Source organism: Phacochoerus africanus, chromosome 6 (assembly GCF_016906955.1).
Source record: "Phacochoerus africanus isolate WHEZ1 chromosome 6, ROS_Pafr_v1, whole genome shotgun sequence".
Taxonomy (NCBI): Eukaryota; Metazoa; Chordata; class Mammalia; order Artiodactyla; family Suidae; genus Phacochoerus; species Phacochoerus africanus.
In genome coordinates this window covers 14,410,819-14,436,707 of record NC_062549.1, presented here as the reverse complement: position 1 = coordinate 14,436,707, position 25,889 = coordinate 14,410,819, and the positions used below count along the sequence as shown (strand labels likewise).

Genomic DNA, 25,889 nt, shown 5'->3' with positions numbered 1-25,889 from the left:
GGATTTCTATTGGCCCTTTAAATGTATTGCGTGCCTTTCCCTGGGCAACCCGCGTGGTTGAGGAAGGAGGGAGTTGCTGGTTGGCTGACTGCGGGAAAGCCTCTGAAGGTTCAGTTGATCTCATGTGGGCTCGGGTCAGGAACGGCTGGGAATCTGAAAGGATATCGATGAAGATGGTTTTCCCTTGATGTTGCAATCTTTACCATGTTTTTGTGTTTAGTTTCTGGAGTTGCCTAACAGTATAATTTCAATCAAGGCTTAGTTTCAGCTCTTTTATTATAAACTGTGGGGAACAGGATTTTTTTTTTTTTCTCCTCCTTAAAGGCGCTATCATTTTGCCTCAGGAGTTCTATGATTTGTATAGAAAGACAGCCTGAAACCAAAATGAGCCTAAGCTAATGCTAGATGTTATTTTGAAATTGTTTTACCATAAAATTCCTGCATTAGGAGATGTAACTCAGGCAGAGAATTTCAACATAGTTGCATAAATTGTGTTTCATATTACAACTTGTTCTCTACTTGACTTCATTGAAATTAATAAAAGGACTCTTTCAGAAGGATCTGGTGAGTTAGCATCATTGTTTAAAAAAAAAAAAAGGAAAGAACTTACTCATAATGTATCCTGTGTTGCTAAGTTTTCAAAGCTAGCTATCTCAGCCACACCCAAAAAGCCCTTTCAGAGGACTGAAATCCACTTACTCAATTATGCTGGCTTAGAATTTTCTTCCCAGTAAAGGAAAAAAAGTAAAAGAGCTGAGATCGAGCTGAAATTTCCCTGAGATATATGATGATTTCATGAAAAACTAACATTTGGAAATTGAGTGGCTGCCAAGTCTTGAATGTAATACATAGTTCCTTATTCTGTGGTTAAAGAGATCCTTTAAAGCAGGGCTTTCCGACTGGGGCTTTGTGGGTGCTAAAAATATCCCCAAGGTGCTTATTGTACCCCGGAAGGGGTGCCATCACCCTGCCCTCCATCTAGAGGAGGGAATGCCAGTCCCGCTGTAGCCTTCCCTTGCATGCTGGTCATGTGGTCCCTTTGCTGCTCATTTTGGTGGCACATAAATGAGTTATTTGTATGGCTTCAAAATGAACTCCACAGAGTTGAGTTAACCAGCCCTTTTTGGGTTGTCAACTTTGGTGGCTTAGTCTAAATGAAGCTCAGCCTAGCCCAGTAGCCATCTGTTATTATCAGTTACCTAGATTTGTTTTGTACATAGAATTACATTTGTTAAAACAACATGAAGACTTCATGCAGGGTCTGGCATAAAGTAGGCACTTAATAAAAGCTCGTCAAATCTGAATTTACTTATATGGCAAATATTACAACCTTATTTGATCCACAAAGCTTTGTTCCTTTCATTCATTCCTATCCTCAGACATTTATGAGCTCTTCTCATATGCCAGAAACTGAGATATTTGAGACAAAAAAATTAGCAAACCTTAACTCGGAAAGGCTGATGTGCAAGTTATTAAATACATTAGTCATATGCTTTTTTTAAAGGCTAGGTACAAGGCTGTCATTACATCACAGTAGTAACATTGTTTGTTAACCACTGACAGTCATGGACCTTCTTTGACGACTTCCTGTGTAGCCTACTCTGTTCCAGGGGCTGTGAGCTGGCTGGTGGTGTTCATCCCCATTTTACAGAGGAGGCTGTTGAGGCTCAGAGAGGTCGAGCAGTTTGCCCAATTTGAATCTTTTTGATTCAAACCCAGAAAATTTGACTGCAGAGTCCATGCCCTTCACCACTACGTAAACTGCCTCTCGTTAACTGGCTTGGCTGAGGGAAAAGAAAGAACCCTTAGAAGTAGAGGAAAACGGGAGGTCAGTGCCCAGTGAAGATGTGATCTCTTTTGTGAGACCGAGTTGTTGTTGTTGTTGTTGTTGTTTTAAATGAGTGATTGTGTTGGAGTACCCGTGATAAAATCTATTGCTAAAGCAAAGCGGCTTCGTAAGCAGGTTACGTCTGAAAGTGATTGACCACATACCCAGCATGTTTTTCTTAGGCCATAGCGCTAATCCCTAAAATGAGCTGAGTCTGAGAACCTAATGTTCCTTCCCATTACCTCAGAGGCTAAAATCAGCTCTCAAAGCAGCGCTGGGTTCTGCCGTTCAGAGAGGCACCGGGGGCCAGTGCCTGGAAACGACTCTGCCAACAGGAAAGCTTTTCCTTCAGGGGAAGGCAGTGCTGCTTCTCATCCCGTGGCTCTTTTAAGCTCTCTGACACCCTCTTTCTGTCCTTTCAACTCCATTCACCTCAAACCCAGCAATTCTGTTTTATAGCCAACACTATGAAATGGTTATTCAGAGCCCTGCAGCTCTTGTTTCTTCTTGGCCTCTTCCAAGTTCCCGAGAGCTGCAAGGAAAGTAAAAAGCATCAGCTCACCCTGTTCCCACATCCTGTAGTTTGCAGGCATCCCCCTGCTAATAAATAAGCAGGCTCTGAAGGTACAGCGAGAGAAGCAGCTTCTCCAGGGAGGTCCCCAATAGTTCATTGTTTCACATTGCGCTTTAGGGTACATGTGTTTGGATTTAGTAAGGTACTCCTCTTTTTTTATTTCTTGGTATATTTTACAAGGAGGTGGTCCCTTAACATGGGAGCAAATGATGCTCATTTGCTGAACAAAGTTGTTTGCAAGGCTTCTTGAGTTTGCACTTCAGGCAGCACAGCCTTTGGCAGTTGTAGGCAAATTATCATACTGTTTGGTGAGGAATAAAAATAACACACTTTAGCTGGAGAGCCAATGCATTTCCCAGTACAATATTGGCATTTTCTTATTCTTCAAGTAATCCACAAGATGATTTTTTAATAACTTGTTACATTTTCATCAACGTATATCCTTCAGTCTCTGAAATTGCCCCCACTTAGCACCCACATAGGTAATACTGGATTCTTGATACTTTTGATTCAGTGCAACCTTTATATTTATTTGTAAAAAAAGAATACATAACATTTGCTCGAAAGAAAACCAGAATCAAGCATGTTGTCCTGACCTTCTCCTTGGCACATTAAATTGACATATTGGGAGTCAGGATGATTATTTGAGAAATAAATACACTCCTACCCTGAGGGCATTATGATTTTTGACTAAATATTCTTGTGGCCCAGTTTTTGTGTGGGTTTTCTTCCAAACATGTCCGATCCTGACATTTTGAAATAACATTTTATATATTTGCCAGGAAAGGAAGGTGACCATACAGTTATCAGATGGTAAATTCTAGTCATGGGACATTTGCGTGGGTCGTTTGTAATTGAAGACAGAGCATCCTTTGTAATTGAAGATAGTGCAAATAAGGACGTGGGGAGGCCAGGAACAGAAAGTAGAGAGGTGAACGGCTGCTCTCTGTGCTCAGTGCCCCCTCATACCTGCAGCCAGGATCAGTTCCAGATCTCATCCTCGATGCTCAGGGACCTCAAGGGGTTGGGAAGCCAGTTTGGACGTTGCAGGCCACTCTGGTGTTTTTCCAGGTTTTCACTCCCAGACTCCTGGAGAAAGGAATGCCACTTGTCCGAGAGGGAGTGGGAATGACTCTTCAGAATGAGTGTGCTTTTGGAAACAAAGAGGTTGAGAAGGGGCTGGGAAAGAGGGAGAAGCAGAAGGATAAGCATGAATTGGGGAGAAACTTTCGGGAGGAAGACAGTGGAGAGGACGAGACAACTTTCTCTCTCCACCGCCCCCCTCCCCCTCCTCCCCATTTGACAGTCTGGCGATTTCCGCTTTCTCCCTTAGCTTCCTCTTTCCCCTGCCCCCTCGATGGCACTGCCCACCAAAACCTTGTTCTCTCCTCCCTCTCACGCATCAGTTTGTGTCCTTCCAACCCCTGTCTCCACCCACTCACTCACTTTCATCAGCTTCCGTCTAGTGATCCTATCCCACTTTGTAGAGGGGTCCACGGGGAGTGCCACCATCACAGCCATGGCTGGTGCAGTCGCAGTGCCTGTGGCCACTAAGGATCGACTTTCGAATCAGCAAGCTTAACCGACCCTTCAGGTGCCCTTCAAATCGGAATAAGCCCCTGCTCGCATCCTTGTCCATCTTCCAGTTGGGTTGGACAGTCTCCAGATCTGTGAGACACGGAATAGAAAAGGGCATCCCCTGTCCTAGACATTGGGATAGAGGTCTTGTTAATTATGAGATTAATGATGAGGTTAACGATGATGTTGACACTGGGGCTGCAGATAATAGTGAGGAAGTGTGGGGATTTTCCCTGATCTGTGGAAAGAGTGACTGCAGCTCAGAGAGCAAGTTGCACAGCTGACAAGTGGCTGAGCTGGAATGCCAGCTGACACCTTCCTCCTCCAGAGCTGGTGCTTTGCTACCTACGGAATAACTAGTCAAATGTTTACTTACTCTTCTTTCTGGTTAAAATGAAGGAAAACTTTTATTAATATCTTATTTTATATGTGTGTGTGTGTGTATATATATATATGTATTTTTTTTTTTAATTTATGACTGCACCTGTGGTATATGGAAGTTCCCAGGGCAGGGATCGAATCTGAGCCACAACTGAGCCTACACCACAGCTGTGACAATACCTGGATCCTTTAACCCACTGTGCAGGGCTGGGGATCAAACCTGCACCTCTGCAGCAGCCTAACCCACTGCAGTTGGATACTTAACCTACCCTGCCACGGTGGGAACTCCCATTTGATATTTTTAATAAGGGAACCGAATTGGTCACTAATCACAATGCAGGGCTCCATTTTCTATTACTATCTTTTTCTAAACTACCGCATTAACTCTTGGTGTTTAATGATGTCTACACAAATGTGTTGTGATTAAATATTAAAATATCAGGAAGTCTTTTACTGGGCTAATAAGGCTTTTTAGTGTTTGCAAATCTGGTTAGGCTTTAATTAGAATTCATTGATAGTGTTTTTTTAAATTTCTAACTATATAAATGTGTGTGTTGTAGAACATTTAGATAATATAAAAGAAAATAAAAATCACCTGTAGCCCTACCGCTCAGAAATAACCACATATTAATGTCTATTTTATTTCTGTTGCCTTTTTTCTTATATACTTGCAAGATTGGGATCAGTTTTGTGTCCTGATTATTTCATTCAGTATAGTGTGAGCTCATTAAGCATTTGAAAGCGTGGTTTTAAATAGATGGTATGTATGCATTACGATTTTCCTCTTTGAACCATCACCCTCAATTCATATTCACTCACTAGTAGTCTGTCATGGATGACAATTGATATCATCTGTTTAATAGTTTAAAAACAATATCTTGTTCTTTTCACTGAGTCTGAAATATCAAAATTTACCATTGTTAGGTCATTTTGTTGTTACTTTTAATTTATGCATTGGAGAGAGAAATAGTATATTTTTCAGGTACAAGTTTTGTTCTGCTGTGTTTACTTAGTCGATCAATAGACCTGTATTAAATCCTTTCCAGTACAAGGTATTAATTGCTGAGGCTAAGAAGAAGAAAAGCATGCTTTCTGCCTTCAAGAAGCTTATAATTCATGCAGGTAACATAGGTAAACATGATTTTATATTTAATACAAATATAATAGTAATATTACATCACAAAGAAAGAAATACCAAAGAAAAGCTGTAAGCAGCGTGCAGGAAGAACAGAAAGGAAAAGTGATGATCAGAGGAATCAAGGGAAGCCTTCCTGGAAGAGCTGACATTTGAGCTGGGCCTTGAGGCCTGGGTAGAATTTCAGCGGAGAAGGCAGGAAAGGACATACACGAGGCTGAGCATATAGTGTAATCAGAGTCACAGGGGCCTGAGAGCGCCTGTCGTGTTTGAGGAAAACCTGTGTTCCTCCCCCTGGATTGGTGCGTAATGTCATGGGGTGGGGATGGGGGGTCAGGGGAGCGAGGCAGAGGGCAGTAGTAGCAGTGAACCTAGAGCACGAAGGGATCAAACCATTGATCATCTATTAGCGCGTGCCTGGCTCTGGGCTCGGTTCCTCCTCTTGCATAGATAATCTCACTTGATTTACATAACAGTTGTGAGCTATTAATACCACCACTTGAAGATGGAAATACAGACTCAGGAAGCCTAAGTGATTTTCCCCAAAGTCATAAATAAAGCTCACAAGAGGCAGGACCAAAACTCAAACCTAGGCCTGAAGGTCATGCTTTTGTTTCCACTACATTCCTAGGTTGAGCTAAAACTATAGAAAACCATGAAAAAAACCCTCATTTTGGTGTTTGGATTATTGTAGGCAGTGGTTTTTGTTTGCTTACTTGTTTGTTTGTTTGCTTTTTTTGGATGAGCAATATTATCTGAATAGTGAAGATACTTCTAGTGGCAGAGTGAAAAATGAGTTGGAAAAAGATAATACAAGAAGTAAGACAAAATGGAAAACTCCTGCAGAAACCCAAGCAAGATGTGGAGCATCTGAGCTACTGCAGAGGCAGTGGAAATGGAAGGAAAAGTGGAAGAGACTTTGAGAGAGAATTGAAGTCCTTTGTGGACTGATGGTCTAAAGGCAGTGAGGAAGCCTGGATTAGATTAGTCATCTCAACTTTTTTCAAAATCACATACCCTTAGTAGTTAAATACTTTTGAGCCTGTATCTAGTACAGAAGTTTTAATATTTTATGGCTTTCCCTGGTGCATTTTTTTTTCTGTGCATACCCATTTTAGAGATCACTGGAATTAATTAAGAAGAATGGGTGTTCCGGGAGGTTGGCCAGAGGAGGGAGTAGAAGTGAATTAGCATTTAGTTTGGGACATAATGGGTTGAGATGCCTAAAGTAGAGCAGTCATCTGAAGATGCTTCATACAAAGTTGGAAGTGAGTCATAAAGATTATAGAAGAAGGTTAACGAATCCAACTAAGAACCATGAGGTTTCAGGTTTGATCCCTGGCCTTGCTCAGTGGGTTAAGGATCTGGCGTTGCCATGAGCTGTGGTATAGGTCGCAGACTCGGCTCGGATCCCACATTGCTGTGGCTCTGGCATAGGCTTGGCAGCTATAGCTCTAATTAGACCCCTAGCCTGGGAACCTCCATATGCTGCAGGTGAAGCCCTAGAAATGGCAAAAAGACCAAAAAAAAAAAAAAAAAAGATTGTAGAAGGAAAACAGTGCCAAGCTTATGCTCTGGTGGTTGATTGTTTTAATGTTTTATCATTTGATTCTAACTAAATATTTACAGAGTTTTGAAAATGTTTTCCTTGGTGGTCTAAATTAAAGAGTCAGTATTCTTAAAATAAATCTTTTGTGTAATCTAAAACATGAAGGTCTTTTAGAATGTAGTTCATTCACCTGTTTAGACTTCTTAGAATATTCAAAGGCAGCAACCCTAAACATGTCTTCCAAACACAGGGGTTCATCCAAAGCTTAGAATGTCTTTACAAATGGCCTATGCTTTTCAGTAACTTTCTCAAAACTCTAATTTTCATTTCCTTCTGGCCAACCCTCTGTTACTGAGTTAATAACTGCTAAAGCCTAACCTAGAACACTTTCAGCTTACTAAGACCCTACAGTTTTATGATTAAAGGCACAAATGTCCATTGATCTTTTTGGTTTTGATTCAGTTTGGTTTGATTTCCATTAAGAATACGTCAGCCAACAAAATCTGTTGTCATTGATATTCAAACCATGTTTCCCTTTGGGGAAGTAGGGATGAGAAACAGCTGTAGTTCCTCTATATCTCATGAAGTCCGATTAACTTTCTTCTGTCTGTTTTCCGTTAGTGTCAATATCAGTATTCTTGCTGAATATTTATTGCATGCCCAATGAATAGTAGCAATATTGTAAGCTGATCACAGCTGATGTGGAAAAGCACCTTTCTGCTTTATTGCTTCATGGGTAAAAGGCACAAAGAACTTACCAGACAAGGTCCAGTTTACAAAATGAGTCTTTGGTGCATTTGGGTAAAATAGATTCTCAGAACAGGTACCTAAAAATGGAAATCTTCCTATTGGAGGAAATGACAACGGCAAATCAAGTCCATGGGTCTCCCAGATCCTGCCCCTGTCCCTCTTAGACAGCAGGGGGCAGCGGCATGAGATTTTAGTGCTCCAGGAGCCACGGGCCTTCTGGCTCTTCCCTTCACTGAGCTCTGTATACAGCAGCTACAGCTGCCTGGAGGGACAGCACATTTTTGAGACTGTGATAGAGAAGATTAAGGCCTTGAACAAAATCAAGGTATATATTTGCGGTTGATAAAAATTACAGTATCCTAGATGCAAACTATTGCATTTGGAGTGGTTAAGCAATGAGATCCTGCTGTATAGCAGTGGGAACTATATCTAGTCACTTGTGATGGAACGTGATGGAGGATAATGTGAGAAAAAGAATGTATATGTGTGTGTGTGACTGGGTCACTTCACTGTACAGTAGAAAGTTGACAGAACACTGTAAAGCAACTATAATGGAAGAAATTAAAATCATTTAAAAAATGACGGTATCCAAGTTTACATCTAACGTGTATCATCCTGGTCTCTTGTTTTTCAGCCTTTCTTCCAGAGAATTTTTGAGAAAACAAATATTTAGGATTGTTAGTCGCAGAGTAAACCTTAAAGTCTCAGAATGTTTATAGTTGTTGTACAGGTAGTAGCAGGATGATCCAGTGGGCAGGAAGTGCTGTGCCACATAATGAAGAGTTAGTAAATATGAATGAATGAATGAATGATTGCTGACATCCCTCCAAGAAAACAACTTGTTTCCGTAGCGTTTCAGTGAGTGCTCAGTCTGCTGCTGCTTTGTGTTTGGCCAGTGTAAAGTAGCACAATTATTGCAAGAGCAGAGTGATTAAAGCCTCTTAAGACTTTGTTCTGGTTCTGCCATTTTAATATTGATAAGTACTCAGAGACCAACCTCTTAAAGGCCTTTCTCGTTCCCTGGAAGAGTTTTTGTTTCCTTTTGTGTTGCCAGAGAACTCGGATCATACTCATCTGAGCACTTTTGCACACTGTGGTTACACCCGTAGTGAATAATGCAGTGTTGTAAGCAGCAACCCAGTTGTACAAAGGTTGTGACCAGCATTTTATTAAAAACAAGAAAAGATACTGAATAGGGTAGATGAGAAAATACCACAGTGTGACTCATACATCGAAGAATATTGTTTCATGAAACGTTTGTTTCACTTAAACATGTTTGCATATACTGGGTTGTCATGTAAAATGCATTTCTTACTGTAGGTCATGGTTAGAAAATTTTTGAGAAACACTTCATTATAGTATGATTCACCTCATCATGTAATTATTTTGTAAATCTGTCTCTTCTGCTAAACTATGCATCTCTTGTAAAAAGGGAATCCCATTTTCTTTGTCTCTTAATTCCTAATACCCAGGCCAGATTTGCCTGACACATACTAGTAAAATGTTTGTGAAGTGAATGAATGAAAGACATGAAATCCACTTAACTTCTCTGAGCCTCGTATTTTTCATAAATTAAAATGTTATTTGCCAGATTTCACAGAGTTATTGTGAAGAGTAGTTGAGATAATAAGAGTTGTGAAAGTGCTCCATTTATGTGAGTATGATGGGCAGAATAAGGATTACGGTCTGGCATAAATTTTGTTATCGTTATCGGGCGAATGAGCCTCAGGAGCTCTTGAAATCTTAAATCTGTTCTGAAGATGACATTTACCGCAGGACTGTTAATAGTACTGTATTATCCCTTTTCAGGTAGGTGTCGAGTTAGGACCCAATCTTGAACAATTAGGTATGTGCCTTTTCCTTTCTTTAACTTTTAATTATGGAACATTTCCACATACAGAGTAGGCACCGTAGAAGATGCCCTTGTGTGGACTCAGCTCCACCTTCAACAACCAGCTCATAGCTACTTGTGTTGCATCTCCATCATCTTCTGCCTCCCCCTTCCCACGTTACTGCGAAGCAAAGATGCCTTTCTTTTCCACTCTCCCACTTCTTCTCTCTTCCCCCACCCCCTCCCTCTTCTGTTTACCTTTTCAAGTAGGTAGAAATAGTCTTCACATTCCTTTAAACTAGAATCATTAGCACCAAGCAGTGGAGGTTGGGCGTTTAGACTAAAGTACTGTGGTACTGTGTGCGAATGAGCTGTTCTCTGACAGGAACTAGCAGGTAAACAAGATGTTTTATTTCCCAAGATTTTCATATGATGGTGACCAGCTCCATTGCAAAACAATGATCACATTCCAGAGTCGTAAGTAGTTCTGGAGGCTTAGTTACGCAATCGCCAACTCTGTCATCTTCTACAGAAATGTGACCTTACAGAAAAGTAAAGAGTCTGAAGCATGACAGATTACTTTGTAAACTTTTTGAATTTTTGTGTTCTATCATGTAATAATCCTCAAGCTTTTGACCTCTCGCTAGGCAACAAAAACTTCTAGCGTACTGTAAAGCTGTAAGAAACTCGGCTTTAAGACTGTGGCCCAGGGTTGTAACGTGACACTCAGAAGTCAGAATCCACTCGGAAGAAAAGAATTTTAAAAGCATCACTTACATTATTAATTTATATTGATCTTTTTTCGGTTTTTACGATTTTGTGGTTTGGGCCTAAAAGGATAAAAATAGAAGTACAAATAAGTTTAAACCCTAAAGATACTTAATTCCATCAAATTATATTTATGTAGGCTTTTTCTTCCTTATAAGTGTAGAGTTTGTTTTGATTTTGAACAAAACATTGCTAAGTTTTGCCCACTGTAGTAATTGAATAGTCAGTAACTTTGCATGTCTCCATTGTTTTGAGATTTTTACGTTCTCAAAAATTTTTTCCAAAATAAAATGAATATAAATGCACTTTTATTTGAAAATATTTTAAGCCATATTTGTACTAATACAAGGAGGTTCCCCCATACCCACGAGGGGAGGGTCGTGGGTTAGGTGTGACAAAGAGATGGACGAGGTGAAACTCACGTGGTAAGAGTGTCAGGACTCCTGAACTGCTGCAGATTGCAGACTGCGGGTCTCGGTCCGTTTCTGTCCCTACATCACCATTTCACCTGTCTTCCCTGCTGGAAACCTAGAAGAAATCTTTTATCCTTTCCTCTTTCATTCTCTACATCCAATGAATAGATCTTAATTATTTATTTAGAACGACCATGGCATCAGTTTTGGTCTTTATCTCCATACCTCTGGACATTAATTAGCAGTTGAGGAGAAGTGAACTAGTACATTTTGACCATACCATTACATGTGCATTTCATTCTTAAAACAGGCCTGAGGAGTAGGACAGTTATCTGCATTTTTCAGATTGTGTAAACAGGGTAAGATCTTTGAAGTACGTACATTGCTAAGGAATCTCCTTGCTCTGAATCTTTCTTGCCCTGTAATGCATTCTATTCTAAGAATACCAATGTCATCTCCCTAAAATGTGACTTTTAATGTATAATAACTTACTTAATAAGATCTATACTTGCTGATCTAGCACTTTATAAATTACCAGGGATTTTTCGCATCTGATGTCATTCTGCACAAACCTTCCTCGAGGTTAATGTTATCTCATATTACTGCTTCATAAAGAAAACTGTAATGATTTCTTTTTCCCATCAAGCCGGTTATGAACGCGTAGTATTGATGCCCTTCCACATTTTATGCTCTGACCCTGTGTCCGTTTAATCCCCTCTCTCAGTGTAAACTGGGGTTAGCTTTAGCGCAGGGAGCGAGCTTCCTCATGGTCCCCTCTGGGTACCATTCTCATCACTCCCCTGGTGTGTGCTCACAGTGCAAACTGTTCACCACTATCCCCCCACTGCCCCCCCCCCCCCGACTCCTGTCCCCCAACTTAAACTCTATCAGTCCTTCTGGGCCCATTTCATGTCCTGCCTTTTCAATTTTAAGCCTTCCCCAGTAATTTCTGACTTCCTGGCAGTCTTGAGTTCTTGATTTCTTTTGTCAGATGTGTTTGCCCTTAAATGTGATTTTAAAATTTCCCCCAACTATAAAAGTAGTATATGCTTGATGTAAAAATATCATGTAGGGTATTTGAAAGTGAAAAGATCACTCTTGGCTTCCTAATCCCAGTCTGTAGAAGCAACCATCGTTAGGTGTCTTTACCGTCCTGTTTCTGTATATAAACAAGAATATGCTCAGGCACATACAGACACATACCTGTTGACACACATGGAGATAGCTATAGATTACAGGAGTTCCCTTGTGGTGCGGTGGGTTAAGGATCCAGTATTGTCACTGCAGTGGCTTGGGTCACTCCTGTGGTACAGGTTCAGTCCCTGGCCCAGGAACTTTCACATGCCATGAGCTCCACCAAAGGAAAAAAAGATCTATTTTACCCACCTACATCATCCTGGAGCTTTCCTTTTTTACTTGGCAATATATCCTGGAAATCTTTCCATAGCAGTGAATATAAGTGATTTCATTTAAACATATCTCTTTATTGCCTCAGATTGTTTCATGTCAAATTATTTTATGCATATACATCTTTCACAAAAAGAAAATGGAAACTCCTCGAGAGCAGGAGTAATTACGTATTTGTTCTCTTTTCCATTTCTTTACTCTTTGTGCATTTATTACATATTTCCCTCTTTGTGCTGTGAGAGGTCAAAGATGTTTATTTCTCATAACCCCTAAGGATTAGGATCTAGTAGGTACAAATCCACATTTATACATAGAACCGTAACACAGGAAGAAATTGAGATGTGACACCAATCATCACTATCGGAAATGTGGCTGATTAGGTTATTTGAACAATTCTTCTGCTGGAAGTTATCAGAATTGTTGAATATGTATGAGAAAGCATCCTCAGAGCAGCAAAGGGCTGAAAATCTAAGGAAATATAAGAAAAAATGAGAAGCTTAGAGAACTAAAGCTGCTTTCGCTAGGAATGACTAACATAAAATTGAGGATAATGATTGGGGGAGCGGTTACAGGGAGGTTCTAGGGTTTTCAGAATTCTCTGTTGACCTGGAAGGAGATATGTGGGAATAATTTATTTTCTAAACTGAGTCTATTTGCTTTGCGTACTTTTTTTTTTTTTTTTGTCTTTTTCAGGGCTGCACCCGCGGCATATGGAAGTTCCCAGGCTAGGGGTCTAATTGGACCTGTAGCTGCTGGCCTACGCCACAGCAACACCAGATCCGAACCGCATCTTCAACCTACTACACCACAGCTCACGGCAACGCCGGATCTTTAACCTGCAGAGCAAGGCCAGGGTCGAACCTGCAACCTCATGGTTCCTAGTTGGATTCGTTTCCACTGCACCACAATGGAAACTGCTGCTTTGTGTACTTTTTTATATACATGTTATAATTTATAACAAGGAATTAAATGTAAAAAATCAAGTTATAAAACAATATACAGCGAGTTCCCTAGTGGTCTAGTGGTTAAGATTTTGTGCTTTCACCTCTGTGGCCTGAGTTCATTCCCTGGTCTGGAAACTGAAATCCCACATCAAACTACTGCATGCTGCAGCCAAAAAGAAAAAAAAGGAAGGAAAAAACCCCCCAAACCAGTATATATTAATGATCTCACACATGCGTATAGATTACATAAATGTTTCTGTGCATATGTGTTACATAAATAGAATATGTAATATAAATTCACACAATTGATATAATAGATATAGAAGTTATGTTTGTATATGTATATGGGGGGATGAAAAAGTGAGCGTGTGTATATGTTTTTCACATACTTAGAAAAAGATTCAGCACTTACTGACTGAAGATGGCCTTGAGAGGTAGAACAGGGCTGGGGAAGTAGTGAAAAAGGAAAGTAGTATACTTTGTGCTTCAAGCCACTGTAGTTAATTTTTAAAATGATTTTTATTGGGAGTTCCCGTCGTGGCGCAGTGGTTAACGAACCCGACTAGGAATGATGAGGTTGCGGGTTCGATCCCTGGCCTCCATCAGTGGGTGAAGGATCTGGCATTGCCATGAGCTGTGGTGTAGGTTGCAGACATGGCTCGGATCTGGGGATCTGGCGTAGGCCGGCGGCTACAGCTCCGATTGGACCCCTAGCCTGGGAACCTCCATATGCCGAGGGAGCGGCCCCAGAAAAAGGCAAAAAGACAAAAAATAAAATAAATGATCATTATTATTTAGTATATTTTAAAAAAACAGATTTTAAAAATATGGCTTCTGTCTCTGCCCTTATGTATAAAAGTACTCCCTCTGCCAGCCTCCTCACCACTCTGCACAGTACGTACCTTTTTTTAAAAATTGAAGAATAGTTGATTTATAATGTTGTGTTAATTTCTTCTGTACAGCAAAGTGATTCAGTTGTGTGTGTGTGTGTGTAATCTTATTCATGTTTTTTCCGTTATGGTTTGTCACAGGATATTGAATACAGTTCCCTTTGCTATACATCAGGACCTCGCTGTTTATCCATCCTATATGTAATAGTTTGCCTCTGCTAATCCCACACTCCCAGTCCTTCCCTTCCCTACCCTGCCTCCCCCTTGGCAACCACAAGTCTGTTCTCTATACTGTAAGTCTGTTTTTGTTTTGTAGATATGTTGATTTGTATCGTATTTTAGATTCCACATATAAGTGAGAGCATCTGGTGTTTGTCTTCCTCTTTCTGACTTGACTTAGGATGCTAATCTCTAGGTCCATCCATGTTGCTGCAAATGACATGATTTCATTCTTCCTGATAGCTGAGTGGTATTTCATGTATATTCATGTGTATATATACCACATCTTCTTTTGTCTGGATATATGCCCAGGAGTGAGACTGCTGGATCATACGGCAACTCTGTTTTTAGTTTTTTAAGGAACCTCCATACTGTTTTCCGTAGTAGCTGCACCCCAACGGTGTTCCCTTTTTTCCACCCCCTCTCTAGCATTTGATGACGTTTTGATAATGGCCATTCTGCCTGGTGTGCGGTGGCGCCTCATTGTAGTTACGATTTGCATTTCTCTAATAATTAGTAATGTCGAGACCTTTTTTTTAAATGTCTTGTTCCTTTGCTAGACTGTAAGCTCTTAAAAGGAACAAGACAATTTTATCTTTATATTTCTTGTATCAAGTTGACCCTGGTACATAGGTGGGGACCTATGAATACTAGTGAAAAAAATGAATGAATAAATGTACCTTAAGAAGGACTTAGGACCATAGGTATCCAATAGATACAACATTTCTTTAGAGGCTCTTGTTATACTTTTGAATATTATTTTGTATCTGGCACAGCAGTGGGCATAAAGTTGGCACGGTGAATACAGGTTGATTTGAATTTAACAGACACTTTGTGGAACCTGTAGGCAAATGTGGAGTCCACCACGTGGTGCCCCTCTTGATCCCAGAAAGCAGGAAAGTGAAAATACTCTCTGAAAATTAAATAAGGAAATGAACACCTAATATATTAAAGCGAAGAGAGGCAGTGTGATCTTATGAGACCTAAAGATGCCATGGGCAGAAAGATTTGATTGTAACCTAATTGAAGATACTGACGTCTTAAAAACAAATAAACATAAGAAGTCTCCATCAGAAGAGCATTTTCTCTGTCTCCGACACAGAGAAGAAGAAAAACTTTAAAGTAATTGTCACGATACCTCTGGCCAATGGCACCTGCCGGGTGAGGGCAAGCCTCTGGCCTGCCTGGCAGGTGGATTACCCCGTGGTACAGAGCCACAGAGCCTCATGCTGTTTTGCACTGGAATCCCACGTAATTAACTCCACTTGTTCTGCTTCTGTGCACAGCAAGCTTCTCTCTGGTAATTTGCCTTCCCAAGGAGAGCATTCACTATCAGGCTGGTACAGACCAATGCAGAGATTCAGTATGCCTGATTTCCTCTGGTGTTCACTGTCGATAATAAAGTCGCCTTCTTTTTGTTTTATATACATCAGTGTCTTGTGAGTTTTATTAGCATGAGTCTGCATTCCTGGGCCCAGGCAAAATGAGATCGGGTATCAGAGTCTGCAAGGCTCATCAAGGTAAATACTGCCTTGTGGGCATCTGTTGGAGCGGACTGCTGGATTTCCCAGGTGATGCCCATCCGTGTCGTCCTGCTCCACCTTCTCTTTCCATCCCACACTTCACCAGAAAAGTTCTTCCCAGAAGGCATGTTGAGAACATCCTAAGAATGTGCACATTTCAGTTAGAGAGTACCAAATATGATGTCAGTGACAGTAGACCCTTGTCCTCCGGGTGAGTATTAATTGTTTGGTCTTGTAAATTTCAACCTCTACGGCCAAACGGAATGTATATTATAGACGCCCCATCATGAGGACCCCCAAACCCATTTCCAGTTCTGGCTTCACATCCTCTTCTGGCTTCACTTCTGGCTCTCATCTCATTGTCAGCATTGATCCTGGCGTCATGCTCAAGTCACTTCCTAACCCAGGTCTCTCTTCCAGCAGTGAAACCTAAAGAAGATGGAGGACGCAATGAGTTCGACAAGATTAAGGATAAGGATGCAAGTAGAGCAGGCAATGAACGAGGTTATAGACTTTTTTCTTCCATCCTCATCTTTCCCTCTTTCCTCACAACAATCCTGGTCGCATTTGAAAGGGTTTCAAAATCCCACACGCTACTATGGAAAGAGTAAAAGACAAATTCTCAGTGACTTGTTCAGCCTGTCTATGAATACAGTGGAACGTAAACCAGATTTCAATAAGGAAATTGCCCAAAGGATGTCGTGGTAGACAATAGGGCAAAACTCATTTCAACTCCTAAGCAAACCCTGGTATTTTAAAGCATTGATTCTTGCATCAAATAAGTACAGTATTAGGTAGGATTTTGTTATATTTCCTCCTTTCTCCCCTACTCCTCTTCTTTCACCCCCATTTCCAGCCAGCTTAAATTTTACCATAAATTTATCAGGAATGCACCCAAATCAATCCTCAGCTGTCAGGTTTGATTTAAAATAATATATCTTTTATTACTAGATTGGGACCTTACAAAGATTTTCAGGTAGGACAAGTTAATATGAAACCTGAGACCTATTTTTTTTACAAACTTGGTTCTTAAAAACTTTTGTTTTGACAATCACAGTTCTCTTCATTTTATACAACTGGAGTCCTGCAAGAAAATAAGACATTGTTGGATTATTAGTATGTACGACAAGTTCATGCGGCCCCTGTCCCTGTCCATCACTCAGAGCCGTTCCTGTGTATTGATGGCAAATGAAACGGGGATGAATTGCTGTATAGGTTTGTGGGTTATTCCTCATTATTTACATGCTGATTAACCAGTCAGTGAATTCTTCTGGCCTCTTGGCCAAATTCACCATCCTCTGGCTTTCATTTTCTTTGGATGAAAGATGATACTTATGAGGAAAGAGTCCATTCTTCATCCCCATGTGAGTAAGGTTTGTTTCACAGCCAGAGACCTCTTGGATGTAAGATCAGTAGCTACTCTGTGGACTCTGCAATAGTGGAAGTTAGGCGGGGTAGCATCGAAACCACTCAAAATCAAGTCTGTCACCACCTCTGAAATACTTGTCCAACTTTAGTGGATTAGTAACAGTATTTTTTTACTAAGCTAGCATTTTCTAATGCAAACCAGATAGCATAATATGTTACATGCTGTTGTGAGGAAATACCCCCAAAAAAAGAAGGAAAGAAAAATCATATTCCATAGCTTCAATAAAAGTTTAATTAGTGGGAAAAGGATGAACTTGGTCAGCATTTGTAAAACCCCTGCAACTCTCAAAACTACCAGTCTTTTTAGAACTTACGTACATTTTCTTATTTTGTCAAAGTGCATGATATGTCTGCAAATAGGGAAGCACATAAACTATACCCTAAATAAAGACAGAGGAATAGAGTGAGTCAGAAAAAGATGGTCCCCTGAAAAGCAGTGAGTGTTTGACCTACTCCTCTCCCTGCTCCTCTTTTCACATAAGCCCAAGCCATTGCCTTCCTTTTGCCTGCTCTCCTTCTGTTGAAGGTCAGTGTCTAGACAGGGATTCACTGGACAGCCCTGAAAAGACAACGAGACAGAACTATCCCAAAGTGGAGCAGCCTCATGGCGTGCTGAGGTTTGCAGGTTTTAAAACTATGCAGGTATCTTCAGACCTTGACAGCCTTTGTACCAAAGCCCTAACCTTTCCCAGGCTGACTATGTAAGGACCCTGTACAGAATGGCAGGGTAGACAGAAGTTCCTTTGCTTCTCTGTTCTCCCTTTCTAAATTCTTTTTCTGGCACCCTCTGGTTTTCCTCCGTCCTTCTTGCAACCCTCTGACTTCTCTGATTCTTGTCCCTGTTCAGTAAAAGTTTTGCCATTAGGCTTGATATCATTAAGGCAGTCTCTGTATAGCCATAGGTCTGTGTGTTGTGTGTATGTATCTCCATTTTGGTCTTGTTCATTTGCAGTACACTTTAGAAAGTTTCTTTCTAACCAGATAAACTCCAACAGCAATATTTCTTAAGTTTTTAGGGTGATTGTCTCTTTAGAAAATTACCCTCAAAAATGTATATTCCTGTAAAATATTGGATACAATTTCATGATGTTCATGCCCTCTTAGTACCTATTTATGGATCCCAGCGGGGTTCGGAATCCCCGTCCCATGATGAAATCACAAAATTATCTACTTCAGTGATCATTGGTGATGTTTGAAAATATATTCATTCACAGGATACTCAACAAATGCCTACTCTGTGCAGGAACTATGTTGGGCCTTGAGATACAGTGAAAAGGACAGCGGCTTATCTATCAGAATTCACAGCATAGTTGAGGAGACACACAAATAAACAGACAATTATAATACAAAATAGGTGCAATAGTAGGGACAGCACAGGATACTTCAGAGTGTATGTGAGTATTTAGTTCAGCTGTGGGGCATCAGGAAATTCTCCTTACAGTGATACAGTAGTTGTTCTCTCAAGTAGAAGGAATGCTATGTATGAAGTCAAGAGAGTTAGACTTGTGTGTCGTGTTGAACAATTTGGGTTTGATTTCAGAGCGCCTGAAGTTGAGGGACCTTTAACTGAACAGGGTAACTCTGACTTGGAGCATGGAGAATGGATTGGGGAAGAGGACTGGGGGCTGGGAAGCTTCGGTGGTAGCTGGGAGACAATGATAGCAGTTCTAACAAAAACACCGACAGTGTGGATGAAGAGAAGAGGGTGCGTTGAAAGAATATGAATTGGACATCACAGGATTCAGTGATTTGAATCCACCCCTTCAACAAATACTTGTTGTGCTGCTGTGTGTCAAAGACGCTCTGAGATACTACAGAGACATCATCTCTGTCTTTGGGTCTAGCGCTGATGACCTCCAGGCTTCAGGAGTGGACAGCTCAGTGGATAATGGCGCTGTCCTCTAGAGGTAGATCAGACACGTGTCTCTAATGAAAGGTCCCTGGAGAGGAGAAGTAATTCTTCAAGCTGCAAACGTACTTCCTGAGATTTTAGGATGTCCCCGTAGTTGTGAATTCCTGTGTCTAATGAGAGGTGTTACTGATGGGAGAATGTTTCCATATGAACAGTATTTGAGGAGGGGCTTGAGAACCACTGACAGAGATGTCAGTTGGGGTCAGGAAATGGATGAGATGACACAGGAAGAGTGTATAGAACGAGAGGAGAGGAAGGACGAGGATTGGACCCAGCAAAACATTGGAGAAAGGAGAGGACCCTGCTGAGAAAGCCAGGAGTATGGAAAGAATGTGAAGCATGTTTGAAGATGGTATCAGTGAAACAGGTGGGAGGCATAGCATGGCAGCAGCAGGCAGCTTCAGGGTATATTGGACGGGCTTCTGGTTCAAGATGATAACCTGAGCTTACATGTTAAATTTCATAAGTTCATCACGACCTTAGCATGGAATCATGAATCTTCATATCAAAAGTGGCCAGCAAAAGATAATGAAGAAATTTTATACTCTGTGAATTATAGCTAAAGAAAGCTGTTATTAAGTGAAGAGAATAATGATGAAAATTCACTCTTTAAATGTACCCTAGTAAAATTGTTGTATTTTAAAAGTGAATTACAAGTTTAAAATAAACAAGGGATAGGAGGAGTTCCCTTCGTTGCGCAGTGAATAACGAATCCGACTAGGAACCATAAGGTTGTGGGTTCAATCCCTGGCCTTGCTCAGTGGGTTAAGGATCCTGCGTTGCTGTGAGCTGTGGTGTAGGCTGCAGACGCGGCTTGGGTCTGGTGTTGCTGTGGCTGTGGTGTAGGCCAGCAGCTACAGTTCCAGTTAGACGCCTAGCCTGGGAACCTCCATATGCCACGGGAGCAGCCCTAGAAAAGGCAAAAAGACAAAAATAAAATAAAATAAGGAATAGGAGTTCCCGTCGTGGTGCTGTGGTTAACGAACCCAACTAGGAACCACAAGGTTTCAGGTTTGGTCCCTAGCCTTGCTTAGTGGGTTAGGGATCCAGCGTTGTTGTGAAGTGTGGTGTAGGTCACAGACGTGGCTCAGATCTAGAGCTGCTGTGGCTCCTGCATAGGCCGGCAGCAGCAGCTCTGGTTGGACTCCTGGCCTGGGAGCCTCCATATGCCTCGGATGCAGTCCTAAAAGGACAAAAGACTAAAATAGACTAGACTAGACTAGAATAGAATAGAATAGAATAGAATAAAAACAAGGAATAAACTATAAGCATTCAGATATGTGGGGTTGGGGTAGACTGGAGTGAGGGAGAAGATATTATCCACAAAAGAAGGAGAATAAATTTGTATCCAGTTACCTGATGGCACTATATGCAAAAAGCAACAGAGCATCACCTTAGACCTAGAGGAGAAAGGGTTGTTACCCAAATTTTACAGCCAGCTAAGGCATCTCTACTTTTTCTTTCTTTTTGCTTATTTTCTTTTTCTTTTCTTTTTGTTTGTTTGTTGCTTTTAAGAGCTGCACTCGCGGCATATAGAAGTTCCCAGGCTAGGGGTCAAATCGGAGCTATAGCTGCCAGCCTATACCACACTCACAGCAATGCTGGATTCTTTGACCCACTGAGCAGGGCCAGGAATCAAATTCACTCTTTAAGTGTATCCTAGCAAAATTGTTGTATTTAACCCTGGGTACTAGTTGTGTTGTTTCCACTGAGCCATAGCAAAAATTTTTTCTTGAAAGGGCAGTAGAGAGATCATCTTTGACCTTGAATGACTTGCAAAATATTCCACTCATGTCCTTGCTCTGAAAAAAAATTATGCAAAAACATGCAAGAGCCAAATAAGTAATTAGTAAGAATAAAGAGCCCAGTAAAGGAAGGAAATTATAGGAGGGCATTTTTTTTTAATTGGTGCGGAATTAACTGTAACAGTTGCTAACATAGTAGTAAGCCATAAGATTAATGATGAATGAGTTCTCAAAAAGGAATAACGTAGCAGACTAATAATAAAAATGGGGATCTGCGGTTGTCAAGTATGTCACCGATTTGGAAGGCAGAGGAAGATGGGAGCGTGCAAGGGGGCTCCCCTAAAATGCTGTTTTGTTATTGCCATTGATAATGAAATACAGGACAAAGTAAGGTCAAGCAGTACTAGACTAGAATAAACTAGAAAACAGATGAATAACTTCCTAATCACTTGGTTAAGAATGAGGGGGAGAGGAGAACATTTGGAAGTGTGGAAAAAACGATATAGTTTAAAATGAAAACAACTTACTCATTACCACACAGGGACCACTTTATTCTGTTGAAAGCCAAGGGTTCAGTTTTTTGTGTGTATGGTATGTGGAATGATTGGCCCACAGGGACCTGCTGTATAGCACAGAGAACTCCACCCAGTGTTCTCTGATCATCTCTGTGGGAAAAGAATCTGAACGAGGATGGATGTGTGCACACGTATAACGGAATCACTTTGTCGTATAGCCGAAATTATCATAACATTGTAAATAAACTATACTTCAGTAAAACTTTAAAAAGTGAAAATTAAAAAAATTTTAATCCAGCCGTAGTATGGAGTTCCTTTGTGGCTCAGTGGGTTAAGGATCGGTGTTGTCAGAGTTCCCGCAGTGGTGCAGTGGGTTAAGGATCCGGCATGGCCTCAGCTGTGGTGCCTCTTTGCAGGGCTAAGATTTGATCCCTGGCCCAGGAACTTCTATATGCCACATGTGCAGTCAAAAAAAAAAAAAAAAAGATCTGGCATTATCACTGCTGTGGCATAGGTTTGTTCGATCCCCAGCCTAGGAATTTCTGCATGCCACGGGTGCAGCCAAAAAAAAAAAAAAATCAAACCATAATAAGATCCTAAGGCACAGCTTTAAAATGAGAGGGGGTGGAGGGATCTATAACCATAGATGCAGAAGAAGTTCTTTAAAAATAAGTTAGAAAAGAGTAATATGTTTAACCTATGGCAGTAAATTAAATCTGCAAACTGAATGAGCAAAAAATAGATTTAAAACAAAAACAATCAAAATTGCTTCGGAATAGCCAAAATGTGAATGATGTTGACAAAAAGAAGACTGAAAGAAAGATCTTTCCGGAGTTCCCATCGTGGCTCAGTGGTTAACAAGTCTGACTGGAACCATGAGGTTGTGGGTTCGATCCCTGGCTTCGCTCGCTCAGTGGGTTAAGGATCCGGCATTGCCGTGAGATGCGGCTTGGATCCCGCATTGCTGTGGCTCTGGTTAGGCTGGCGGCTACAGCTCCGATTAGACCCCTAGCCTGGGAATCTCCACATGCCTCGGGAGCAGCCCTAGAAAAGACAAAAGAAAAAAAGAAAAGAAAAAAGAAAGATCTTTCCTCCCCAAAGGTGGAAATCCTAGACACACTAATTGTTACATTATGTCAAATCTTAAAGGAATGGATATTTTCTGTGCTCACTAATCTGTTTTAAAGCCTGTGAAAATATGAAACATTTCCCAGTTCGTTTTAGGAAACTAGGATGACTTAGGACGAAAGTCCATGTTTTGTCTTTCTCTTAAAAGTTGAGAGTACTTGGAGTTCCCGTCATAGCTCAGCAGTAACAAACCCGACTGGTATCCATGAGGATGAGGGTTCAATCCCTGGCCTCTCTCAGTGGGTTAAGGATCCAGCATTACCCTGAGCTGTGGTGTACGTCGCAGATGCGACTCGGACCCTGCATTGCTGTGGCAGTGGTGTGGGCAGGCAGCTACAGCTCCAATTCGGACCCCTAGCCCAGGAACCTCCATATGCCGTAGGTGAGGCCCTAAAAAAACAAAAAACCAAAAAAAAAGTACTTTTACTTAAAACTTCATATGTGAAATCTTAAATATTAGCACATAAAATCTGGCAGCATATTGAAAGAATTGTATGTATGATCAATTTGGATTTGCTTCAATAATGTAGCATTTATCATTAGAAAATCAATTAAGTGGTAATCATGTCTAGAGGTCAAACGAAGAAAGCCTCTTCCAACCATTTTTTTTCATGAGTCAAGCATTATTCTGGTGGGCCAGCAGTGAACCAAAGTAACCAAGTCCCTTTCTTTTTGAAACATAAGTCCGATGAGAGAACAATAAAAAAGATATTGTAATAAGCACATTTAAAATTTTGGCATATGATAGATTTTCAGATCAGTAGGGGAAAATTGGCTTATCAAAAATGTTTGGGGGAGTTCCCATTGTGGCTCAGCAGGTTAAGGACCCAATTAGTATCCATGAGGATTTGGGTTTGATCCTTGGCCTTGCTCAGTGGGTTAAGTGTCCAGTGTTGCTGTGGATGTGGTGTAGGCCGGCAGCTGTAGCTCTGATTTGACCACTTAGCCTGGGAACTTCTATATGCACCAGGTGGGGCCCTAAACCCCCCCTCCAAAAAAAAAAAAAACCAACCAAACAAACAAAAAAGCTTGGAACCAGTGGTTAATGTTTTAATGACACTATTTTAAGTCCAAAGTTTATATTTTACATTAAAATACATTCCAGATGAATTAAAGACTTCAGTGTTCAAAAATTGAAAGCAAACTATGAGAAGAAACAATCAGTGAATATTTACATTGCTTCATGTTGTGTTAGATCTTTTCAATCACATCCGAGGGAAAAGTGCTTGGATTTATGAGCTGAAAGATAATGTCTCCCTGTTTCTGAGACAATAAGGACAAAAGCAACTGCTTCCAACTTGCAAACATGCAGCAAAGCATAACATTTGGAAGATGTATTTGAAAGTTTTATATACAAAGAACTGAAACTTCAAGGGGTAAAACCCAATATCATTACTTAATACATTAAGTTTTTTCAGGCAAAAACCAGCTGTACTAAGACTCATGAACATTTTTTGGGTGCTTCCTGCAAGCTAAACGTTGTTGTGATGGGTTACATGTGTTACGTCATGCCATGCTCACAGCAGGCATCTGAAATAGGTACAGGTGGTGTTTTACATATGTTACAGGCCTCGCAGAGGCACAGGAAGAGGTCTTAGTAGCTTGCCCCAGGGCCCCCAGCTAATAATTGGCAGAACCAGCTTTCCAAGCCAGTCTAGTGCCAGAGTCCACTTTTCTAATCATTTTGCTGTACCAAATATGTCTCTTAATTTTCTGACTTTTTTTTTTTTTTTTTGGTCTTTTTGCCATTTCTTGGGCCACTCTCGTGGCATATGGAAGTTCCCAGGCTAGGGGTTGAGTCGGAGCTGTAGCCACCAGCCTATGCCAGAGCCACAGCAACTCGAGATCCGAGCCATGTCTGCGACCTACACCATAGCTCACAGCAACGCCAGATCCTTAACCCACTGAGCAAGGGCAGGGATCGAACTCGCAACCTCATGGTTCCTAGTCGGATTTGTTAACCACTGAGCCACGACGGGAACTCCCTTTTTCTGACTTATTAAAGGTCTCAGAAAAACTGGTTCGGGGAGGGGATACATTTAACTTAATCAATCTGAAGAGTAAATTTGGATGATGGCTTCCCAACTCACAGCTGAAAATCCACTGGGAGCTTGGGAGGAATACTTTTCTCACCTACATCCTGTCTTTGCTGGGGGCGGGGCGGGGGGGGGGTCCTGTTTAGCACTGAAGTTTTATTCAGTTGCCAAAATAACTTTCAGAAAAATCACTTTGAAGAATTTTTGAGTAAGCTATTTCCCTGTTTATTCCAAAACAAGTTAGTGGACTTCAAATGTCACTCATTTCATCTATGTATATTTGCAAGACTGGCTTTTCTCCGTTTGTGACTAGGATAGCAAAACCGAAGCAGTTTGATCTGCATGCCCTCATTGAATTCTCTTTCTCACACCACTTAGGTTAGAAGGCAAACATTTTCATCAAGCAGGAATACTCAGTGCTTAGTTTGATCAAAGCTTTGAAGCAAAAAAAAATTTTTTTCCTCTGCATCAAAAAATAAAACAAAAACCACAACCCAATTAAATAATGGTCAGAGGATCTGAGTAGACATTTCTTCCAAAGAAGACACACAGATGGCCAAGGAACTTGAAAAAGTCTTCATCACCAATCAGAGAAATGCAAGTCAAAACCACAGTGAGATGTCACATTACACCTGTCATGGCTTTTATCAAAAAGACAAGTAACAAGTGTTGGTGAAGATATGGAGAAAAGACAAGCCTATGTACTGTTGGTGGGAATGTAAACTGGTGCAACTACTATGGAAAACAGTCTTGGAGGTTCTTCATAAAATTAAAAATTAAACTACCATATGATCCAATAATTCCACTTCTGAGCATTTTTCTGAAGAAAACAAAAACATTTAATTCAAAAAGATATATGCACCCCTGTATTTATTGCAGCATTCTTTACAATAGCAAAGATATGGAAGCAACCTAACTGTCCATTGGTAAATGAATGGATAGAGATATATAAAATATATTATAGATACGTAATGGAATATTAATCAGCCACAAAAAGAATGAAATCCTGCAGTTTGTAACAACATGACCAAGGGAATTAAGTCAGAAAGAGAAAGACAAATACCATATGATTTCAGTTGTATGTAGAATCTAAAAAAGAAAACAGATGAACAAACTAAACAGAAACAGGCTCATAGATACAGAGAACAAACAGGTGGTTGCTAGAGGGTTGGGGTGTGGGGGGATGAGTGAAATAGGTGAGGGAGATTAAGAGGTACAAACTTGCAGTTAAAGAATAAATGAGTCACAGGGATGAAATGTACAGCCTAGGGAATACAGTCAATAATATTGTAATAACTTTGTGTGGTGACAGGTGGCAACTAGACTAGGTGGTGA

At 40.7% G+C, this 25,889-nt stretch overlaps 1 protein-coding gene across 5 annotated transcripts in view; it reads left to right on the top strand.

The window, feature by feature from the left end:
* The window catches only part of NSMCE2 (NSE2 (MMS21) homolog, SMC5-SMC6 complex SUMO ligase), a 242,812-nt gene that overhangs the window by 110,355 nt on the left and 106,568 nt on the right, over nucleotides 1-25,889 (top strand). For 3 of the 5 annotated variants that reach the window (XM_047783268.1, XM_047783267.1, XM_047783271.1), the window contains one exon: nucleotides 16,211-16,294. The exons of 1 other annotated variant lie outside the window; for it this stretch is intronic. In XM_047783268.1, the coding sequence (XP_047639224.1) occupies nucleotides 16,211-16,294 (84 nt within the window). The remainder of the gene's footprint in view (nucleotides 1-16,210; nucleotides 16,295-25,889) is intronic. One more of the 5 variants, XM_047783269.1, reaches the window with a different exon arrangement.